Below are 23,676 nucleotides of genomic sequence, written 5' to 3'. Positions count from 1 at the left end.
GTAGCGGAGAAGTTGGCCAAAAGGAGAAGCAGTATGGCCTAGTGGGTAGAGCAAGGACCTGGGAGTCAGCAGGACCTGGGTTCTAATTCTAGCTCTGCCACTTGTCTGCTGTGTGACCTTGGGCAAGTCACTTCACTTCTCTGGGCCTCGGTTATCTCATCTGTTAAGAAGGGATTAGAACTGTGAGCCCTATATTGAACAGGGACTGTGTCCAACCTGATTACCTAAGCAGTGTGGCTCAGTGGAAAAAGCACGGGCTTTGGAGTCAGAGGTCATGAGTTCAAATCCCAGCTCTGCCACTCCTCAGCTGTGTGACTGTGGGCAAGTCACTTCACTTCTCTGGGCCTCAGTTACCTCATCTGTAAAATGGGGATGAAGACTGTGAGCCCCACGTGGGACAACCTGATTCTCCTGTGTCTACCTCAGCGCTTAGAACAGTGCTCTGCACATAGTAAGCGCTTAACAAATACCAACCTTATTAGTAGTAGTAGTACAGTACCTGGCACATAGTAAGCACTTAAATACCATAAGAAAAAAATCTCTGGAATGCCGATTACTGGAAGAGGCCTCCAGAAGCTGACTCTTTCCATCAAAAGAGGAATTTTCTCTCAGAGCTGTTTAAGCAAACTATCACCGAAACAAAAGATCTCTCAAAAATGGGTTCTAGCAATATTATCATCAAAAGGAGGAACAAAGAATGTTTACTTCACCAAGAGAGGAATGCCTCTCAAAAAGGATTCATGTGAACAACAAACAAAAGAAAGGCAGAGATTCAGGGTGGCCTCGTGGAAAGAGAATAGGCCTGGGAGCCAGAGAACCTGGGTTCTAACCTGGGCTCTGTTACCTGCCTGCTGTGTGACCTTGAGCAAGTCCCCTTAATAATAATAATATTAATGTTGGCATTTGTGAAGCGCTTACTATGTGCAGAGCACTGTTTTAAGCGCTGGGGTAGACACAAGGGAATCAGGTTGTCCCACGTGGGGCTCACAGCCTTAATCCCCATTTTACAGATGAGGTAACTGAGGCACAGAGAAGTTAAGCATCTTGCCCAAAGTCACACAGCTGACAAGTGGCAGACCTGGGATTCGAACCCATGATCTCTGACTCCAAAGCCGTGCTCTTTCCACTGAGCCACGCTGCTTCTCTGTGCCTCAGTTTCCTCATCTATAAAATGGGGATAAATATCTGTTTTTCCTCCAGCTTAGACCGTGAGGGACAGGGGCTGTGTCTAACCTGATTATGCTGTATCTTCCACAGCACTCAGTACAGTGCTTAACATGTAGTAATAATGATTTTTGATGCTTTCCAGGAACTTAATATGTACCTAACATTGTACTAAGCACTAGGGCAGGCACAACATAATCAGGTAGAACATGGTATCTGTCTCACATGGAGACCACAGTCTAAGGGAGAGAGAGACGTCCCTTGGAGGAGCAATGGGGAACAGATACTTAAACCCTGTTTTACAGATGAAGAAACTGAGGCACAGAGAAGTTCAGTGACTTGCCTAAAATCACAGCAGGCAAGGACATCACCTCTTAGGACCATGTACTTTCCTCTAGGCCACGGTATTTGACAACTACCATAGTCACTATTATCATTATTATTACTTTTAGTAGAATTATTAGACTCTATTCTGTAAACTCATTATAAACAGAGAATAATAATGGCATTTGTTAAGCGCTTACTATGGGCAAAGCACTGTTCTAAGCGCTGGGGTAGATACAGGGTAATTAGGGTGTCCCACATAGGGCTCACAGACTTCATCCCCATTTTACAGATGAGGAAACAGAGGCCCAGAGAAGTGAAGTGACTTGCCCAGAGTCACACAGCTGACAAGTGGCAGAAGCGGGATTAGAACCCATGACCTCCGACTCCCGACCCTGGGCTCTTTCCACTAAACCACGCTGCTTCTCCTGTTGTTTTCTCCTAAGTGCTTAGTACAGTGCTCTGCACAGCGTAGCGCTCAATAAATATGATCGAATGAATAACTAGAGGAAAGCATTTTGGGTATGTAGCAGGGAGAGGATGGGAGACTAGATGGCCAAGGTGGGAAGCTACTGTTGGCTTCCCCAAGCATTTTCAGCATCCGCATTAGATTTAATAAGTGGTATTTATTGAGAGGTGACTGTGTGCAGAGCACTGTACCAAGCACTTGGGAAAATACAATACTAAAGAAGAGTGATAAATAATACCTGCTGCCCATAAAGATCATCGTTCTCCCCATTTTCAAATCCTTGTTGAAGGTTCACCTCCTTCAAGAGGCTTTCCCTGACTTACAGCTTCCTCTCCTCTTTTCCCACTCCCTCCTTCTTTTAATCACCCCTCCCTCAGCCCCACAGAAATTATGTACATATCCGTAGCGTAAATTATTTATTTATATTAACATCTGTCTCCCCCTCTAGACGGTGATCTCACGGTGGGCAGAAAATGTGTCTACCAACTCTCTGGTATTGTACCCTCCCACGAGCTTAGTACAGTGCTCTGCGCACAGTAAGCTTTAATAAATACGAATGACTGATTGAATAATTGATAGGATTTCTGGGCTAATAATAGTAATCTTGGTATTTGTTAAACCCTTACCGTGTGCCAGGCACTATACTAAGCTCTGGGGTGGATACAGAGAAGCAGCGTGGCTCAGTGGAAAGAGCACGGGCTTGGGAGTCAGAGGTCATGGGTTCGAATCCCGGCTCTGCCACTTGTCAGCTGTGTGACTGTGGGCGAGTCACTTAACTTCTCTGTGCCTCAGTGACCTCATCTGTAAAATGGGGATTAACTGTGAGCCTCACGTGGGATGACCTGATGACCCTGTATCTACCCCAGCGCTTAGAACAGTGCTCGGCACATAGTAAGCGCTTAACAAATACCGACATTATACAAGCAAATCAGATTGGACACAGTCCCTGTCCCACGTGAGCCTCACAGTCTCAATCCCCCTTTTACAGATGAGGTGCCCAAAGTCCAGAGAAGTGAAGTGACTTGCCCAAGGTCACAAGGCAGACAAGGGGCAGACCTAAAATGATTGCCTGTGTTCCTGGGCCGAAGCCATAGAAATGATGCCTGAAACCAAAAAGTTAAAAATGAATTTGTCCCGACAAAAGGCTCTTGTTTGCTTTTCTCTTAAAAAATGGAACACGCTGGCCTCAAAATGAAAAGTAAATGTTCCTTTATTTTCTTAAGATTAAGAAACCTTCCAAGATCTGCAGCGAGGTTTGAGGTTCTTGCAGTGTTTTCTGACTGTCAGTAGATCCAGAGAAATGGTAAGCTGCTGGCCAGTCAATGGAGGATATTTATTGAGCGCTTATCGTGTGCAAAACACTGTACTAGAAAAGCAGCGGGGCTCAGTGGAAAGAGCCCGGGCTTGGGAGCCAGAGGTCATGGGTTCGAATCCCGGCTCTGCCACTTGTCAGCTGTGTGACTGTGGGCAAGTCACTTCACTTCTCTGGGCCTACAGGTACCTACCTCATCTGTAAAATGGGGATGAAGACTGTGAGCCTCACGAGGGACAACCTGATTCCCCTGTGTCTACCCCAGCGCTTAGAACAGTGCTGTGCACATAGTAAGCGCTTAACAAATACCAACATTATTATTATTATTACTAAGCCCTTGGGAGAGTACAATATTACAATGTAACAGACACGTTCCCTGCCTCTGTCGAAACTTACAGTTTAGAGGGGGCTTTGACCGAGGAAGGGCTTATTGCACTTAACCCTCCTCTAAGGAGCAAGTACCTTAACAAATACCAACATTATTATTACCTGGAACCTAGGGCTGACCCACTCCGTTTTGAACTTCTGGAGGGAAAATGCTGAAAGTTAAGCCAAGGTGTTGGACTTGATGCATTCATTCAGTCAGTCAGTCATATTTATTGAGCACTTTCTGGTGCAGAGCACTGGACTTAGTGCTTAGGAGAGCACAATATAGAAATAAATAGACACATTCCCTGCCCACAACGAGCTTTCCATCTAGAAGGGGAGGCAGATATTAATGTAAGTAAATACATTATATTTATGTTCATAAATGCTATGGGGCTGGGAGTGGAGGGGTGAATGAAAAGAACAAGGCAGGGAGACGGAGAGGGAGAATCCCCCGATAGACTGTGAGCCCGTCAATGGGGAGGGATGGTCTCTATCTGTTGCCGAATTGTACATTCCAAGCTCTTAGTACAGTGCTCTGCACCTAGTAAGCGCTCAGTAAATACTATTGAATGAATGAATGAAAAGAGAGAAGGAGGGCTTAGTCCGGGAGGGCCTCTTGGAGGAGTTGTGCCTTCGGTAAGGCTTTGAAGTTGGGGAGAGTCGTTGTCTGTCAGATCCGAGGAGGGAGGGCGTTCCAGGCCAGAGGCGGGACGTGGGCGAGAGGTTGGCGACGAGATAGATTGCCGATTAGACTGTGAGCCCGTCATTGGGCAGGGATCGTCTCTATCTGTTGTCGAATTATCCATTCCAAGAGCTTAGTACAGTGCTCTGCACATAGTAATAAGCGCTCAAGAAATACTATTGAGTGAATGAGATAGATGAGATCGAGGTACGGTGAGAAGGTTGATGGAGCCAAGAGATGTCTGCCGTGCTCCAAGAGGAAATTTTCTGTTTCTGCTAGAGCAGTCAGTCAATCAATGTTATTTACTGAGCGCTTACTGCACACAGAGCACAGTACTAAGCACTTGATAGAGTACGATACAATTCATTCATTCATTCATTCAATCACATCGTGGCCCAGTGGAAAGAGCCCGGGCTAGGGAGTCAGAGGTCATGGGTTCTAATCCCCCCTCCACCACTTGTCACCAATGTGACTTTGGGCAAGTCATTTAACTTCTCCATGCCTCAGTTACCTCATCCGTAAAATGGGGATTAAGACTGTGAACCCCATGTGGGACAACCTGATTACCATGTATCCCCCCAGGGCTTAGAACAGTGCTTGGCACGGAGTAAGTGCTTAACAAATGCCATCATTATAGAAGCAGCGTGGCTCAGTGGAAAGAGCCTGGACTTGGGAGTCAGAGGTCATGTGTTCGAATGCCGGACCTGCCACTTGTCAACTGTGACTGTGGGCACGTCACTTAACTTCTCTCTGCCTCAGTTCCCTCATCTGTAAAATGGGGATTAAGACTGTGAGCCTCATATGGGACAACTTGATGACCCTGTATCTCCCCAAGAGCTTAGAACAGTGCTCTGCACCTAGTAAGCGCATAACAGATACCAACCTTATTATTATTACATTATTATTTATTGAGCACTTACTGTGTGCAGAGCACTGTGGAATGTACAATTCGGCAACAACAATAGAGTTGGTAGACACGATTCCTGTCCCAAAGAAGTTTAGAGTTAGGAGTTTAGAGTTTGTTCTACAAATGGGAAGACTGAAGATAATGGAATATTCAGTCACTGACCCTGCCATACTCAACCCTGCCATTGATCAGACTAATGGAGCAGAGGCCTAGTGGTTAGAGCACAGGCCGGGAGTGAGAAGGACCTGGGTTCTAATCCCAGCTATGCCTCTTGCCTTCTTTGTGAACGTGGGCAAATCACTTCACTTTTCTGTGCTTCAGTTACCTCATCTGTAAAATAGAATTAAGACTGTGATCCCAATGTGGGGCATAGTCTGTGTCCAACCTGATTAGCTTGTATTTACCCCAGCACTTAGTACAGTACCTGGCACTTATTAAGCACTTAATAAATTCCAGTTAAAAAATTGGAAGCAGGATGGCCTAGTAGAAAGAGCACAGGCCTGGGAGTCAGAGGACCTGGGTTCTCATCCCAGCTCTGCCACTTGTCAGCTGTGTGACCTTGGGCAAGACACTTCATTTCTCTGTGCCTCAGTTACCTCATCTATAAAATGGGAATTAAGACTGTGTGCCCACGTGGAACATGGATTGTGCCTAATCTGATTAATTTGCATCCACCCCAGCATTTAGCTCATTGTGGGCAGAGAATGTGTCTGTTTATTGTTGTATTGGACTTCCCCAAGCACTTAGTACAGTGCTTTGCACACAGTAAACGCCCAATAGACACGATTGAATGGATGAATGAGTGAGTGGTGGAGGTGGGATGGGGAGGTGATGGTTCGTGAGCGTGCTTCACCTCTCGCCCCCGCTCAGGGAAGGAGACGGCGGCCATGAAGGCGGACCTCCTGCGGGCCCGGAACATGAAGAGGTACATCAACCAGCTGACTGTGGCCAAGAAGCAGTGCGAGAAGAGGATCCGACTTCTAGGGGGCCCGGCCTACGACCAGCAGGAAGATGGGGTCCCCGATGAAGGTGACGGGCCCCAGAGCCAGAAGGTAAAATGGACCCTCCGGCCTCCCACTGTGGCTCCTTTCTCCGATCACCAGGGAGGGGGGCTGAGAGGTGGCCATGAGGAAGCAGATTTGTGGATGGACTTTTGCCAGGAGAGGCTTGTCAGGGTGGTACATGCGAGAACGTCAGGGCTCTCAGGGCCAGAGAACAAAATCCCAGCAGCAGAGCCTGGATTTTTTTTTTAATGGTATTTGTTAAGCGCTTACTATGTGGCAGGAACTGTACTAAGCACTGGGATAGATGCAAGCTAATCAGGTTGGATACAGTTCAAGTCCCACATGGAGCTCACAGTCATAATCCTTTTTTTATGGTATTTGTTAAGTGCTTACTATGTAACACTGCTCTAAGTGCTGGGGGAGATACAAGTTAATTAAACCAGGCACGGTCCCTGTCCCGCATGGAGCTCACAGTCTAAATAGGAGGGAGAGCAAGTATCTAATTCCCATTTTATGAATGAGGTAACTAAGGTGCAAAGAAGTTAAGTGACTTGCCCAAGATGTCACAGTGGACAAGTGGTGAAGTGGGAATTAGAACCCAGGTCCCCTGACTCCTGCCCGTCAATGACCCAACTGACCTGTTGCAGTGCGACTGAACATGAAGCAACCACTTGAGAAAAGCCTCTATTTTATTACCGTTATTTCTTCCCGGGGCTCAGAATGTAAGTGCCCGAGTGGTGAATTAGCGTCTTTTGATCAAATGTCAAACGCCCTTTAGAACAGGACTGATTGGACCGGCAGGCAATGCTCGAGGCCATAGCCTCATCAGCCTCAGTCTTTCTGTTCTTTTCCTGTAATGCTGGACTGAAGGAATTTAAAACAATCCTTTCTTTGGGATGTTTTAAACTGGGTTTCATAAAATTTGTTACTTTTATTTCTATGGAATTTGTTCATTCATTCGATCATATTTATTGAGCACCTACTGTGTACAGAGCAGTGTACTAAGTACTTGGGAGAGTACAATATAACAATAGACATATTCCCTGCCCACAATGAGTTTACAGTCTAAAACTTACAGTCTAATAATAATAATAATTTTGGTATTTGTTAAGCACTTACTATGTGCCAAGCACTGTTCTAAAGTGCTGGGGTAGATACAAGGTAATCAAGTTGTCCCACATGGGGCTCACAGTCTTAATCTCCATATGGCAGATGAGGTAACTGAGGCACAGAGAAACTAAGTGACTTGCCCAAAGTCACACAGCTGATAAGTGGCGGAGCCGGGATCACAGTCTAGCGCTTTGTTAAATGCTTTCCAGTATATGTCAAGCACTGTTCTACAAGTTAATCAGATTCCATGTAATGATAATAATAATAATAATAATGATGGAATTTGTAAAGTGCTCACTATGTGTCAGGCACTGTACTATGCACTGGGGTGGACAGACGCTAAATGAGTTGTGCACAGTCCCTGTTCCATATAAGGCTTGCAGTCTTAATCCCTATTTTGCAGATGAGGGAACTAAGGCCCAGAGAAGTTAAGTGACTGGCCCAAGGTCACACAGCAGACAAGCGGAGGAGCTGGGATTAGAACCCATGACCTTCTGATTCCCAGGCCCAGGCTCTAGCCACTAGGTCATGCTGCTTCTCTGATGGGGCTCCCAATCTAAGTAGGTGGGAGAACAGGGATTGACAATTTCTGTAGAAGTTGTAGCACGGTGACTTCCGAGCACACCTTCCACTGCCATGGAGGCGGAGGAGGAGAAGAGGAGGAGGAGGAAGAAGAGGAGGAAGTGGAGGAGGGAGCCCTTTGAGGCATAGGAAGCCAGGCCCAGTATGGCAGCGTGACCTTAACGCCCAACAACCAGGAAAGGAATAGTAAAGGGCCCAGACCCATGACCTTCCTGCTGAAATCTACAATCAGAGCGGGGAACTCACCTTCAGACAGCACATGGGTTCTTCCTCATTATCTGGAGAGACTTCGGGATCCACATGAGCTCTTCCCTGATATCTGGAGAGACCGTGGGATCCAGACAAGCTCTGCCTCTTTGTCCGGAGTGTCTGTGGGTTCCATCCAATCTTTTCTTCAGTGTCCAGAGAGACTCTGGGATCTTCATGAGCTCTTCCTCGATATCCAAAGAGACTCTGGGATCCATACAAGTTCCTCCTCGACATCCAGAGACACTGCAGGGTCCGGATGAGCTCTTCCTTAATATCTGGAAAGACTGCAGGTTGCATTTGAACTCTTCTTAGTGCCCAGAGAGACCGTGGAATCTGCCCGAGCTCTTCTCCAGTGTCCGGAGAGACTCTGGGATCCACACGAGCTCTTCCTTAGTGTCTGGAGAGACTCCGGGATCTGCATGAACTCTTGCTCAGTGTCAGGAGAGACTCTGGGATTACAAGAAGAGCATGAGTGGGCAGGCTGCCTGCCTGGGAAAATTAGCAGGGAACCTGGCTGCCTTCCTTTGCCTGCCTGGTTCTAGAAGGATTCCTTCTGGACAGGCTGCTCGAAAGCCAAGTCAACCATGCACTTCCTGAATCGCTCGGCAGCTTCAAACCCAAACTGAGCATGGTAGATCAGGCCTCTGCAGCCCAGGGGACTAGACAAAATGCAGAGACCTTCCCAAAGCCTTCTGTAGATCACACAACCAACCTCACAATGCCATTCAACACCAACCATGGACTAGGGCATGGCCAGTTGCCAAGCAGATTGGCCTGCCCTGAGGTGCTCACTGTCACTCAGGACAACCTCAGGACGATGTGGTCGGCAGAGTTAAAGATGTCTTGCCTGACCCCTTCCCCATCACCATAGGGGTAAGGAAGTTCTGCATGTTAGGTCCGGTGTCAGAGTTGATGTCTGGGAAACTCTTCTTCAACTCAACAGGCTCTGAGCTTCATCAGAACTAAAGGATAGATGGCGAGGGAGAGAAGAAGGGGGAGAAGGGGAGTGAGAGAGAGAGAGAAAGAAAAAGAAAGGAAGAAAGAAAGAAAGGAAGAAAGAGAGAAATACTCCTGGCTCTGCCACTTGTCTGCTGTGTGACCTCGGGCAAATCACGTCACTTCTCTGTGCCTCAGTTACCTCATCTGTAAAATGGGGACTAAGACTGTAAATCTCATTTGGGGTAGAGACTATGTCCAACCCGATTAGCTTGAATTTACCCTGGCACTTAGTAAGTGCTTAACAAATATCATAAAAAGAAAAATGGCTGGAAAGGTGGTCCACTAGTTTCAGTTCTCTGCCAAACACCCAGGTCCAGGTCCCAGCTGAAGTCAGACAGTTGAGGAGTTGACTGACTGAAGAAATTCAGCTCAGCATAGAGCCCTGGAGCACCCAAGATCTTGACCAAGGAGGAAAAAGACCTGTTAAATATTGATCTGCCTTTCAGGAGAGGAACTGCCTTGTAAATGAGACTAGCAAACCTGCTGACCTCAATGGTCAGGGGGCAGGGAGAAAAGAATATTGCTTTTGAGCTCCAGGATCACAGTTATTGCTGCTTAGTGTTGATTTTCCAGTTATGCTGAGGGTGTGGGCAGCAGGGAAAACTGGGGGAAAGGAGAGCACAGGCCTGGATATTGGATGTGCTCTTTTCTTTGAAGTTCTTTTCTGATCCCTGACAGCTTTCTTGCTTGTTTTCCTGAACTTTGGTCAATTTTTCTGGCCCGGATGTTACTGTTTTTGCAACCTCATCCCCAGTGGAGCGCAGATCTAACGTGCGGTGTAGTGGGGAAGGTAAACCAGGACTCTGGGGTGGGGGTGTGGAGAGGGGCTGTTTGCTGTGGAGACCCTTCCCCTGCTGCCCACATCCACAGGGGAGGCAGCCAGGTGGGGGCTGGGGCCTGTGTGGTGGTGGAAGGGGGAGGTCACAGGTCACCACACTCTCTCTCCCCTGCTCTTCCCCTGGGTAGATTCTCCAGTTTGAGGACATCTTGGCCAACCCATCTCACCGGGAGCACTTCCGGGTCTACATGGAGAGGATGGACAAGCAGGCGTTGATTGGCTTCTGGGAATCTGTGGAGTCCTTAAAAAGTGCCAGCAAGGTACCACGGGGCCAGGGTGGGTGTGGTGGGGGTGGGGGTGGGAGTGGCTGGAGATCGCTGGAAGGAATGTTGGGGGGCTGCAGTAGGTTTGGGGGCCAGGGGAGAGATGAGAAAGGAGAAAAACGTTGGGGGTGCTGGAAGAACATCAGTACCTGAAGGCTTCTGAATGGGAGACCAATCGATCAATCAGTCATTTGTACTGAGTGCTTACTGTGTGCAGAAGACTGTACTGAGCACTTGGGAGAGTACAACATAGCAGAGTTGATAGACACATTCCCACAGCAAGCTTACAGTCTAAAGGGTGACAGACATTAAAATAAGTTGTGGCTATGGACGTAAATGCTGTGGAGCTGAGAGAAGGGGGAATAAAAGGAAGAAAACCAAATGCAAGGGTGACAGAGAGGGAGAGGGTGAAGAGGAAATGAGGGCCAGAAAATGTCTCCCTCTGGAAGCTCGGCTCCCGACTTTTCCTGAAATGGGACCACTCTAAATTCATGGAAGTAAGGAAAAGGGGAAGAGACTTGGGATTGAACCCTGGAAGGTGGAGCTGGGGGCGGTTGAGTTGGTGAATCTGCTCCAGGCTGGGCCACTCCTGAGCTAAGGAAGCACGGGCTCGGAATAGGTTCGAGCAAATCATCCAGCCCACCACATCCAGCCAATCACTCTGTCAACCAGGCAGAGGTATCTGCTGAGAGCCTGCTGAGCACTAGGCACTGTGCTATATGCTTGGGAGAGTACCACAGAAGCAAAATACACGTTCCCTGCCCTCATGGAGCTTATAAACAAATGGGTGGTGCCGTGGATTCCTTCAACAGGAAAGAAACCCAGCCAGTGTGCCCTCTCCCTCTCTTCTTCCCTTCCTCCTGCCCTAAATTCATCTGAGATTCCTTCCTCCTGCTTCCTCCACGCCTGTTTACCGCTCTCCATGGTCGTGGGCTCAGCAAAGCATCACAGGAAAACCTGTACAGGCCAGAAGCAGGAGAGCAGGACCGGTGACTGTACCATTTCCTGCTTTTTCTGTCCAACAACTGGCTTCCCCAGCACGACCACTATTTTTCTGGGGGAATGACCTACAGGGTCTTTCACTCAGAGACAAGCTATCCCCCAATTTCCTCTTTCTGTGACGACAAATGGCATTTTCAGGGGCCGAGTCCAAGTCAACTATCAGTCGGTAGCATTTATTGACCCCTAGACTGTAAGCTCCTTGAGCGCAGGGATTGTGCTTACCGTTTGCCTTGTACTCTCCCAAGCACATAAGAAATGTGTCCAACCTTCATCATCATCATCATCATCACCATCGGTGGTATCGATTGAATACTTGGTGTGCGGAGAGCACTGAACAACAAAGTTGATAGACACGTCTCCTGCCCGCAACAAGCTTATAGCCTAGAGGGGGAGACAGACATTAATATAAGTAAATAATTTATAATGCTATCATAACTTATTGATTGTTTTGTAGCTATTCCAGTGCTTAGTTCAGTGCCCAGTATATAGTGAGCACTTCCAAAAACTATTATTATTATTATTATTACGGTGCTCTACACAGCAGTCACTCAATAAATACCTTCACTACCCCCAGTAGTCATACTCAGGCTATCTGAAATATAAATTTACAAATAATTCAAATGCAAATCTAATACAATTTGAATAGAAAAAGCTTTTTTTGTCCCATCGCCTGCCCTTCTTCCTTCTCCTCCGCCTGCAACTCCAGACTGAGATTCCTCAGTTGGTCAGTGAAATCTACCAGGATTTCTTTGTGGAGAGCAAGGAGATCGTGGTGGAGAAGGCGCTGTTCAAAGACATCCGGCAGAGCCTCGTGGGCAATAAGGGGATCGAGGTGTTCTACCGGATCCAGGCGGACGTGTACGAGACGCTCAAAGACTGCTATTACCCCTCCTTCATCGTCAGCGACATCTACGACAAGCTGCTCAAGACGGAGGAAGAGCAGAGTGGCTCCCAGCTCCCCTCTGACGACCAGGAGGAAGGGGTGAGGAGTCCAGTTTCTCCCGTCCAGTTTGCTTTGGCCGGTGGCTTGCTAGTGTGGACTGAGCCCCACCTGCTCCAGGCAGTGCGCCATACTGAGCGCCCAGGAGACGGAGGAGAGCGGGTCAGGAAGCAGCGGGCCGCACCTCGGGCCCCCCACATTGGCGAAATGGGCTTCCTCCCTCGACTCCTGGGGAGGACTCCCTTTTGGGAATAGCCGTGGTGGGGAGGGGGTCCCCACTCTGTCGCCCAGCTCCAGGAAGACTGTACAGACGTGGGAAGAACGTATTGGGATCTCATCTGTTGTTCTCTGTCGATGGCCCAGGTAGGCCGTAGGCTTGCTCTCCGTGGCCCGGCCAGCCTACGTGGCATCCGAGCATTGGGCCGCTGCCTCGGCCGGCGCTGGGCCGAGAACGCGGGCGGCTTCCGCAGAGCTCCCAGATTGCTCAGTCAGTCATGTTGATTGAGCGCTTACTATGTAAAGAGCACTGTCCTCAGCGCTTGAGAGAGTAGAGAAGCAGCATAGCGACAACACGGGCCTGGGAGTCAGAAGGTCTGGGTTCTGATTCTGGTTCTACCACTTGTCTGCTGTATGACCTTGGGTAAGTCACTTCGCTTCTCTGGGCCTCAGTTACCTCATCTGTAAAATGGGGATTGAGACTGTGAGCCCCATGTGGACAGGGACTGTGATTTGCTTGTATCCACCCCAATTCTGAGCCCAGTGTCTGGCACATAGGAAGCACATTATAAATACCACAATTATTGTTATTATTATTACAGTATAACAGTATAACAGACACATTTCCTGCCTTCCGGGCATTGGAAGGAGGGGTAGAATTTTAAACTCTGAATAGAATTTGTTCTGTTTAAGTCCTGGTGTCGTTGTGGGCCGGGAATGTGTCTGTTTACCATTGTACTGCGCTTTCCCGCGAGCCTAGTACAGCGCTCTGCACACAGTAAGGGCTCAATAAATCTGACTGAACGAATGAATGAATGGGGGCCGTGCTGCCTTTTGAGGAGCCTCATTCCGCCAGGCAGACCTCCGGGGAATAACCTGACCTGGTCCCTCTCCCTGTCTGGTTCCCGGCCTGCCTTTGGCAGAAGGAGTTAATGGATTTAATATAATTTAATGTATTGGCAACCAATTTGGGGCATGTTCTGCCCCCGGGTTCTGCTTCGTGATCCCTACCCTCGATCTGCTTTCCAGGCTCTTTGGGAACCCGTGGGGATTTCTTTCGGTGACTCAGAGAAGCAGAATTAGTCTCCTGCAACCTTTAGGCAATGTATGCTAAGTGCTCAATTAACATTTATCATATTTATCATACAAATTAGGTTGGAAAACACGGGTGATGAAATCCCCTCCTGAAAACAAGCCGCAGGAGATGGAATCGAGTTTGCTGTAGAGGAGAATAAGGTTTATCACTAACAAAAGAAATTGCACAAATTCTCATCATCTCCCTCTCTGCCAGGGAATGGCAAGCTAGCCGGGTTCCGGGCGCCATCCAGTGAGGAAGATCTTGCCTCCGGCCCGACTGAGCCCGTTGGGGGGCTTGGGACAAGGCATTCGACCTCTTTGGGCCTCAGTTTCCTCATCTGAAAAACGGGAGTGATGGTAGTTACCTCGTCCTGCCTCACAGGGATGTAGTGAGAGCAGAGTGAGATAACGGATGTGAAAGCTGTCTCTTAAAGAATTAACTAATGTGCTAGGCCCCGTACTAAGCACTGGTGTAAATACATGATCATTCATTCATTCAATAGTATTTATTGAGCGCTTACTATGTGCAGAGCACTGTACTAAGCGCTTGGAATGAACAAGCCGGCAACAGATAGAAACAGTCCCTGACGTTTGACGGGCTTACCATCACTTTGGACGCAGCCCTATCCCACATGGGGCTCATAGCAGCATAGTGCACAGAGCAGCACTATGGGTGCAGGGGTGACGGGCCCCACTTTGATGATAGAGCAGGCTTAGTGTTAATCATAGTAATAATAATTGTGGTGTTTGTTAAGCACTTACTATGTGCCAGACACTGTTCTAAGCACTGGGGTGGACACAAGCAAATCGCGTTGGACCCAGTCACCGTCCCACATGGGGCTCACAGTCTTAATCCCCATTTTACAGGTGAGGCCCAGAGAAATGAAGTGATTTGCCCAAGGTCACACAGCAGACAGGTGGCGGAGCCGGGATTAGACTGTAGACCGTAGCCTGTTGTGGGCAGGGATTGTCTCTCTTTATTGCTGTATTGTACTTTCCAAGTGCTTAGTACAATGCTTTGCACACAGTAAACGCTAAATAAATACAGTTGAATGAGTGAATGACCCCAGGTCCTTTTGACTCCCAGGTCTGTGTTCTGTCCACTAGGCCACGCGTCGGGCGGGAGCAGAGTCCAGCACTGTGAAATTATTCCACATGAGGCCAAGCTATGCAATTTGGGGTATTTATCCCAGACACAGGGTCTGATCACGTGGTCAGCGACCACAGTTATTTCTCAGGGTTGGCAATAAGTGAATTAATTCAATAGGATTTATTGAGCACTTACTATGTGCAGAGCACTGTCCTAAGCGCTTGGAATGGACAATTCAGCAACAGAGAGAGACCATCTCTGCCCAGTGACGGGCTCAGAGTCTAAACGGGGGAGACAGACGGTAAAGCAAAACAGAACAAAACAAAACAGAACAACATCATCAAGATAAATAGAATCATGGAGATATACACCTCATTAACAAAATAAATAAGGTAATAAATAATATATACAAATGTGCACAGTGCTGAGGGGAGGGGGAAGAGCAGAGGGAGGGAGTAGGGGGAATGGGGAGGGGAGGAGGAGCAGAGGGAAAGGGGGGGCTCAGTCTGGGAAGGCCTCCTGGAGGAGGTGAGCTCTCAATGATTAGACTGTAAGCCAGTCAATGGGCAGGGATTGTCTCTATCTGTTGCCAAATTGTCCATTCCAAGTGCTTAGTCCGGTGCTCTGCACATAGTAAGCGCTCAATAAATACTACTGAATGAATAGGGCTTGGAAGAGGGGAAAAGTGAATGTCCTCGATGACTCCAGGAGCCACAAGGGAGCAGAGTACCTGGTGTGCCCCGGGGCCACAAGGGAGCATTCATTCAATCGTATCTACTGAGCGCTTACTGTGTGCAGAGCACTGTACTAAGCGCTTGGAAAGTACAATACAGCAGTGTACATGGTGTGCCCAGGTGCCACGAGGGAGCGGTGTACATGGCGTGCCCAGGTGCCGCAAAGGGGCTGGGTACATGGCTATGCTGAGGTGCACAAGGGACAACAGGTTGTTGGGGCAGTGAACGTGGTCGGGTATGCGCACAGAGCTTGTCACACTGGGCGCGTCCCCCCCCGGGCAGGGGGCATGAACACCCGCTGGTTGTTTCCAGAGCCAAGCAGAGTGCGCCGGCGAAGACCCCGCAGACGAGGACGGCACGAGGATCGACGAACAGGCCAGCTACGCTGCAAACAAACTCCGCGCCCTCAACGAGAAGCTCGAGTACAAGAGGCAGGCCCTCAGTTCCCTCCGTAACTCCCCGAAGCCCGACAGAAAGGTAGCTCCGGCTCCCGGCCTCCTCCCCCAGTGCTCCCCCGACCCGCCGTGCCTTCCTGCCCTCCCTACCCCATCCCCAGCCGGATCAGGAAGGGTTCACCTCTTCTGGCTCTGTTTGGGAAGCGGTGTTACCCGATGGATAGAACACGGGCCTGGGAATCAGAGGACGTGGGTTCTCGTCCCCGCTTTGCCACCTGTCTGCTCGGTGTGAGAGTACGGTACCGCAGAATTAGCAGACTTGTTCCCCGTCTCTGTCTGTCTGTTATATTGCTGTTTTCTGCTTTATCAAGTGCTTAGGACAGTGCTCTGAACATCACGCTCAATAAGTAGCGTTGGTTGATTCATTCATTCACTAAAGTGGCAGAGCTGGGACCCAGGAACCCAGGTCTTCTGACTCCCAGGCCTGTGCTCTTTCCGATAGGCTACACTGCTTCCCTAAACCTGCTGGTTTGGGTTGGAACGGCCAGAGTAGGGGGGCAGGCCTTGCCTCCTGAGGGACAGAAGCCTCCAACCCACAAGAGAAGATTTGTTTGTCCACTGAGGGCTAGATTCTCAGACTGGGAAGGCTCACGTGCTTTGTTTTAGAAATCCCCAGCCCAGTAACCAGGTTCAAAATGTAGCCACAAGTCCCCTCTCTCTGTGGACTGAGCCTCCCACAAAGCACAGGGCAGGGGATGGGGAGGGTGGTTGGCCGGTTGTCTGTTCACCTGGGCGGGGTAAATCTCGGGGCGGGAGACGGGTCCCGGGAGCCGCCCGCGAGGCTGGAGAGGGGGCGAGGCGGATGGGGATCGCGGGCCGCCCGTGACTCCCGGGTCCGGCCCCGGCAGATCGTGTCCAGGCTGAAGGACGAGATCATCCTGATGGAGAAAGAGCACTGCGACCTGCAGCTGCACATGGCGAGGACCGACTGCTGGTGCGAGAACCTCGGCCTGTGGAAAGCCCTCATAGACAGCAGCGAGGTGGGCCCAGCTACTCCCGCCCCCGCGGGACCGACCAGAGGGGCGTCCCGCTGAAAAACCCGCTTCGGGGAGGGCCTGGCCTGGGAGCACGTGCCCGGCTCTGCCTTCCCACAGAGGGAAGGCTCGGCTGCGTCTCTGTCGTGACTTCTGAGAAAGAGCTACGTCTCCGTCAGCTCCTTTAGCGCATGAGGGGATGTCTGTCCACATGTTATCCATGTGTTTGATTGCTTCATTTTTTATCATTGGCATCTGAGAGGTGACTCTTATCTATTATGCATTTGTCAATCTGGGTGTACCAAAGCCCCCATTAGACTGGGTGCGTACGTTTGCACACACCTATGGTGTCGTCTTCCAATCCAGAGGACAGCCAGAGAGAGAGACCTGCTGTCCTTTGTATTAGGAGATAACATCACGGGCAGTAAAGTTGTGAGCGCGCCGGGGTGAGCTGCGTGTGGGGCTGGAGCCGGGACGCCTGGGCATCGGAAGCGCTGGCGGAAGGGTGGGCTCGCTGGCAAAGCGGGACCTGCCCCGTGGCTCGGCACCTGCGCGCTAACTCCGCTCGGTCTCCGCCCCCAGGTCACGGAGGAGAACGGGGAGCAGATGCCCTGCTACTTTGTCACCGTCAGCCTACGTGACGTCGACGGGGGAGAAAGCAAGAGCTGGACCGTCCCCAGGAAGCTTAGCGAGTTCCAGAACTTACACCGGAAACTGAGTGAGGTGTGCTCCTCGCAGGACCCAGGACCCTCTACTCTCTGCTCACTCTTTCTTGCTCCCTCTCTCTCTCTCTCTCCCCCTCCTCCTCCTCTTCCTTATTCCCCAAAATGAGGGTCTCTACAGTTCTGCCCACCTCATTCTGGTCACTGGGGCCAAGCGTTCCTGGGCGTGGGGGTTGGGGAAAATGGGGTGGGCCTCGAGAGGGGCCTGGCTGTCTAAGACAATGCCCAGGGGCCTCCCTCTTTTCCCAGAGCCAGGAGATAATAGTAATAATGATGGCTTTGTTAAGCGCTTACTATGTGCCAAGCACTGTTCTAAGCACTGGATAGGATACAAGGTGATCAGGTTATCCCACATGGGGCTCACAGGCTTAATGCCCATTTTACAGGTGAGGAAACTGAGTCACAGAGAAGTGAAGTGACTTGCCCAAAGTCACACAACTGACAAGCGGCAGAGCCGGGATTTGAACCGGAGATGGCAGGCAGGGTCCCGGGTTGGGGACTGGGGTTTGGGCTTGGGCAGACTTGCCTCTGAAGGCTTTCTAAAGTGTCCCAGCATGGCTGACTCTTAGGTGACCCCTCCCAACCCGTGAGCAGAGGGCAGCTCTTTTTGGTCTTTCTGAAGTCGACTTGGAGGTGGCAGCAGGGTGTGGGTTGGCGGGAATATGGCTGCAGGGGCAGTAGGCCAGCCGGCCCCATCCTCGGGATGGGACAAGGGCATCTGCCCAGTGTAAAAAAGCTTGGTGCACTGCCTACCTCCGCTCTTCGCCCATGGGATCAGCTGGGGGTTCTCGGGAGAAGCTCTGGGCTGAACTCCCGGGTGGGATGGGGCCAGAGAGCTCACCTTGTCGGAGCGAACCAAAAGGCCGTGGGAAACTCTCACCCAGGAGATAGAAGGAGTTGCCCGGAGATCGAGGGTCTGAGCACTGAGCTCCCCCTTGGCCCCAGGAGGGCTTCCTTTTCCTTCCTCTTCCTAGACCTCAGCCCCTGCGGCACGCCCCTGGAGGACTTCTTCTTCCCTCTCCCCAGACCTCTGCCCCCTGCTAAGTCTTTATCAGGTTCACACAGTTATGCCTGTGGAACCTTGGTCCTCTCTCTTCCTGGCCCAGAATCTGTCACAGGAAGTGGCCTGCCCATCCTTCTTCATCCTTTCTGGCCTGGGTCTGGTGCCCACCCCCAGAGGGCCTTGTTCTGAGTCATTTCTCCTCCCAGCGAGCCGCTGTGCCAGCCTTGTCCGCTTGCTGCAGTGGAATGGGCAGCATCTGCTACATCCGCTTTCTCGACGTGCCCCAGTTTTCACACCTGACCCAGTGAAGCTGTGCCCAGCATGCAAACCTGGCTCAGCTCAGCTCTCCCCCATAGTCAGAGCCAGGCCCTACAGGGCCCAGCAGGGTGGGGAGGTGTGGGGAAAAGAGGGTCGGGGGGTGGGGAGGAAAGCCAGGTGGATCTCGGCCCTCCGGAAAGGTCAGTGTCGGCCCTGCAGGTCGGAGGGTTGGAGAGCCAGGACTGTGGGGAAGGAGTTTGGTGTCTGTTAACTCTAGTCTTTGTCCTGCCCCTTGGGGTTTCCATACCTGCTTCCTCTGTGACACGTGTGGGCTCCCCTTTGGACACAGGAGCAGTGTGGGGTGGAGAGTCTGGTCTCACCTCCCCCCCGACCATTGCCCAGTAAGAAGGGCGCTGGGGTCATCGGGGGCCAGCGCTGGGCCTGTCGGCAGACATCTGCAAAACTCCAAAATGAGCAGGTGTCGTTTCTCCCTGCAGTGTTTCCCGTCGCTCAAAAAAGTCCAGCTGCCGTCTCTCAGCAAGCTTCCGTTCAAATCCGTGGACCAGAAATTCCTAGGAAAGTCAAAGAATCAGCTGAATAACTTCCTGCAGGTAGGGAGGCCGGGAAGCTCGAGCCCCCGACGGGGTGGCCGTCCGTCAGCACTGAGGTCTAGGTTCACTCTGGTTTCCTACTGACTCATTTTTAGTTCTCAGTCTGCTGTCTGGCCAGCGAAACCAAAAACTGTATGTCCAGCCTGGCAGGCCCAAAATCTATCTTAAAACCTCTGGCTGAAATCCCCCCTCCCCCTCCCTTGGAAGATGCTTGGCTCCCCGGGGGAGGCAGAAGCCAGATTCTCTGATCATGGCTCACTTTATGGACAGTAATCACAGAATGGGCCATTAGGACAGTTTCACTAGGGGAAAATCAGGGATGGAGAGGGGAAGGGTCAGGGAGTGTTGGATGGTCTGTACAGGGTCACTGGAGGAGGGTCAGAGATGGAGAGGGGAGGGTGGAGTCAGGGATATTGGATGATCTGTGCTGGGTCACTAGGGAGAGTCAGAGGTGTTGGATGATCTTCGCTGGGTCACTGGGGTAAGTCAGGGATGGAGAGGGGCAGGTCAGGAGTGTCGGCGGGTGGTCCCTGTGGGGTCACTGGGGGTGAATCAGGGGTGTTGGAGTGTCTGTGCCGGGCCACTGGGGGAGAATTAGGGGTGCTGGATGGCTCATGTTGGGAGAGGCAGTGCTGGAGAGGGAGAGTTGGGTTGTGGAGTGGTCCATCCCTAACCATGCAGGTGGGTATCCAGGAGGACAACCAGCACACGTTTCCTTCCAAAGTCCTGGGCCGGAAGGGTCTTAGGGCTGAACGGGAATGGCCTCGGTCAAGATCTTAGGTTTGTTAGATGTACTGATGAGTTTATTAATTGCTCACACCTTTTCCCCCGGCCTGGAATGTCGCCCTACCTCAGTCAGGAAACCGGTTCCGGGGGTAAGGGTATATCCCCCCTCACTCTTACTCCCTCGGCCCACAGAAGCTGCTATCAGACGAGAGGCTGTGTCAGAGCGAAGCTCTGTACGCCTTTCTGAGCCCTTCCCCCGAGCACCTCAAGGCCATCGACCTGCAGGGGAAGAAATCCACCTTCTCGCTGTCCTCCTTCCTGGAGAGGCTTCCTCGAGACTTCTTCTCCCACCAGGAGGTGAGCCGGAGGGTGCCCTCTCCCCGGAGTCAGTTGTCCTCCCGGGGATTGGGGCAGCAGTTTCCTCAGAGAGTTGGGATGATGCTCAAAATTATTCTGGCGGTGATTTTGGAGTGCTTCCTATGTGCCCAGCCCAGCTCAGATACTCTCCCTGTCCCTCACAGAATTCTTAGTTTAAGAGAGGGGGAGAGCAAGGATCTTACCTCCATGTACAGATGTGGTTTAGAAGCAGCATGGTTTAGTGACTAAAGCCCGAGCCTGGGAGTCAGAAGGACCTGGATTCCAATCCCGCGCCACCACGAGTCTGCTGTGTGCTTTGGGCAAGTCACTTAGCCTCTCTGGGCCTGAGTTACCTCATCTGTAAAATGGGGATTAAGACTGTGAGCCCCAAGTGGGACAGCAATCATGTCCAACCTAATTAACTTGTACCTACCCCAGCGCTTAGAACAGTGGTTGGCACATAGTAAGCGCTTAACGTTTTGCATAATTCTCATTATTATTATTAGGTGTGGAAACGGAGGCCCAGAGAGGCTAGATGACTTACCCAAAGTCACAGAGCAGGGCAGTGGCAGAGCGGGAACTAGAACCCGGGTCTTCAGACTCCCAGCCCAGCCCTCTGCCCCACGACCGGGAGGGAAGGGAAGAGGTTTGTGTTGGGAGGTTGAGGGGAGACAAGGGAGGGAGAGGGGGCAGAGTATAGAAATTCTGCATTTACTGCCCAGGTCAGGGATGGGGAAGGATGTGGCTAAGGAGTCGGAGAAGGAGGAAAAAGTCCCACCCCACCTCGCACAGCCCTCGCCCTGCCCCCCAGCACACGCCAAGCTCTGAGTAGGTGCTCAGCAGATGCCCAAGATTAGGTGGTTCCAGGGTGGGGGAGGCACAGAGGAGGGTCTCATTGGCGGGAGCCACAAGTCTGGTTGTCCAGCCAGCAAGCGCAGGGCAAGGCACCGAGGGCTCCCTCTCACTGATGCGTGTCCGCGGCCGTCCAGGAGGAGGTGGAGGAGGACAGCGACCTGTCGGACGGCGGCGGCGACGACGTGGACGGGAAGAAGGATGCGCTGGCGGAGCCCTGCTTCATGCTGATCGGCGAGATTTTCGAGCTGCGGGGGAGTGAGTTTCTGGGCTGGGGCTGGCGGGGCGGCCTGGGGGACCCGTGGAGCCCACCCCCAAGGAGGAGCTTAAGGAGTCAGGAGTGCTGGTCCGCCTGGTTGGGTGGCTCTTCCCTGCCCTCGGTTTGGGCCTTCGTGGTTTCGGTGGCTGGGGACGGTGAGCCCTTCCCCTGTGGTCCCTTTCCCCTCCTCCCGCCCCACCCCACTGGCCGGGAGAGCGAAGGCTCCACGTTCTGAAAGATCTGGGGACGGTGGTCCCGTGTCCCCCCGTGACCACCTCCTTCCTCCTCCTCCTCCTGCCTCCCTGCTGCCCAGGAGAGTGAGGGTTCTGCGATCTGAGGCGTCTGGAACAGTTGTGGGCTTGGGTTGGAGCTAGTCAGTCCACCCGTTCTGGGGGCCCAGGCTTCTCCCCATGGCTCCAATGCAAATTCCTCCCCCAAATCCATCCTGAACCCCAGCACATACCCACCAGGTCCTCCCTTTCTGCCCTCACTGCTCTCTCCTGCCTCGGGGGGGTGTCTCCCCTCCCCAAATCTTCTCACCCAATCCACCAAATCGGGTCTAGCTCCAACTCCCCCTTTCCTGGCAGTGGGCCGTGGGGCAGGAGGGCTGACTCAATCAGAGGTCATGGGGCTTGGGGGTGTCTCTGGCTCTCAGTTGTATTTCTGGAGAGCTTACCGTGTGTAGACCACTATACTAAGCTCTTGGGAGAGTACAGTATAACAGAGTTGGTGGACATTTTCCCGGCCCCCACGGAGCTTCCAGTCTAGAGGGGGAGTACCTGGGGGTGGTCAGCCAGCGGGAAGGGAAGCCGGGGCCCAGACAGCTCTGGGAAGGGCAGGGCAACTGTCGGCACCATTCCAGGACCCCTCTGCCACCTGGCACCGTAGAGCTGTCCCTGCCCGGCCGGGATCGGGCTCCCGGGCGGGCAGAGCTTCCATCACAGCAGTCGCTGGGTCCGTCACTGCGGGAGCATCAGTGAACACAGGTGGCAACAGTGAACACAGAGCAACAGGCACTGCAGGTGGCAAATGTAATAAAGGCCAACCTTCCCGAGGACACGCTGTGGGCTGGGGCATCGGCCACGGGACCACTTTTCTGTTCTAGGTGGCGTCTCACTGTCAGGAGCCATCTCCTACTACGAGGGGCAGAGATGTCTTGCGTTTGTGCATGCACACAAGCACTCGCATGCCCACCCCCGGTGCAGATGTCCAGGAGAGAGCTGAGGGGCGTTAGGGAAACTGACGCCAGGCAGCCATCAGGGGCTGCGTACACCCTCTGGGGTAATTTGTGCACCCCACGGGGTGATGTTTACAACTCCTGGGGTGACGTGTGCATCCTGATTTTGGTTGCAGTGTTCAAATGGGTCAGAAAGACGCTGATTGCACTAGTCCAGGTCACGTTTGGACGGACAATCAACAAGTAAGTGCCGTCGGTCTGAGGCCCGGTCTGGCCTGAGTGAGCACAAGTCCAACCTCCCCTCTGTTCCCATCAAGGAGACATGCACACATCCTTTCTCCCCCTCCTTCCTCCTTGGGCACCGTACCAGATTTGAGGGTCTTATGAGGGGAAGGTGTCTCACCTCCTCCCCCAACCACCCCCGGCTCAGGCTAGCTGGGCAACGGAGGTTTTCAGCGGGTCAGAGAGGAACTGGGTAGGGGCTTTCTGCCAACACTTCCAGCCTCAAAATTCAGAGCCTGGCTTTTCCCACCCCGAAGCCCCCTCCCCCACCACCCAACTGACCCAGACTCCTTGGCAGGTGCTGAGCTCTCGCCCCGTGGGGTGATGGCAGGCGAGGGGCAAGGGGATGAGGGGGCGGATGAGGGTGGGGGCGAGGGGCGGGGTGAGTCGTCAGACCCTCGGTCCTGAGCGGCAGTCATCTCGCAGGCAGATCGGCGACACGGTGAGCTGGATGCTGAGCGAGCAGATGCTGGTGTCCTACATCAACGTGTTCCGAGACGCCTTCTGGCCCAACGGCAAACTGGCCCCGGCCCCGGCGGCCAGGAGCGAGGAGCAGAGCCGGGACACCAAGCTGCGAGCGAGGCAGAAACTCCTTGAAAACATTCCAGGTGAGGCCGGGCTGGGCTGGGGAGGGAGAGGGGGCGGGTCTCGTTCCCTCGCTCCGCTGAC

The 23,676-nt window shown here is 52.0% G+C and overlaps 1 protein-coding gene and 1 non-coding gene across 2 annotated transcripts in view; both read left to right on the top strand.

Moving 5' to 3' along the window:
• SNX25 (sorting nexin 25) overlaps positions 1-23,676 on the top strand; it is a 75,922-nt gene that overhangs the window by 50,501 nt on the left and 1,745 nt on the right. The window contains exons 7-17 of the mRNA XM_029077151.2: positions 6,098-6,279; positions 10,138-10,269; positions 11,981-12,256; positions 15,644-15,808; positions 16,635-16,766; positions 17,343-17,483; positions 19,241-19,354; positions 20,273-20,437; positions 21,427-21,547; positions 22,902-22,968; positions 23,434-23,615. Coding sequence (XP_028932984.1) covers positions 6,098-6,279; positions 10,138-10,269; positions 11,981-12,256; positions 15,644-15,808; positions 16,635-16,766; positions 17,343-17,483; positions 19,241-19,354; positions 20,273-20,437; positions 21,427-21,547; positions 22,902-22,968; positions 23,434-23,615 — 1,677 coding nt within the window. The remainder of the gene's footprint in view (positions 1-6,097; positions 6,280-10,137; positions 10,270-11,980; positions 12,257-15,643; positions 15,809-16,634; positions 16,767-17,342; positions 17,484-19,240; positions 19,355-20,272; positions 20,438-21,426; positions 21,548-22,901; positions 22,969-23,433; positions 23,616-23,676) is intronic.
• On the top strand, positions 17,091-17,198 carry MIR1340 (microRNA mir-1340). Its single transcript, NR_034663.1, has one exon. It is a non-coding gene; the product is annotated as a microRNA mir-1340 (primary transcript).

Source organism: Ornithorhynchus anatinus, chromosome 12, assembly GCF_004115215.2.
Source record: "Ornithorhynchus anatinus isolate Pmale09 chromosome 12, mOrnAna1.pri.v4, whole genome shotgun sequence".
Classification (NCBI taxonomy): domain Eukaryota; kingdom Metazoa; phylum Chordata; class Mammalia; order Monotremata; family Ornithorhynchidae; genus Ornithorhynchus; species Ornithorhynchus anatinus.
Note: the sequence above shows the minus strand (reverse complement) of the source record. Positions and strands in the feature narration are given on the sequence as shown.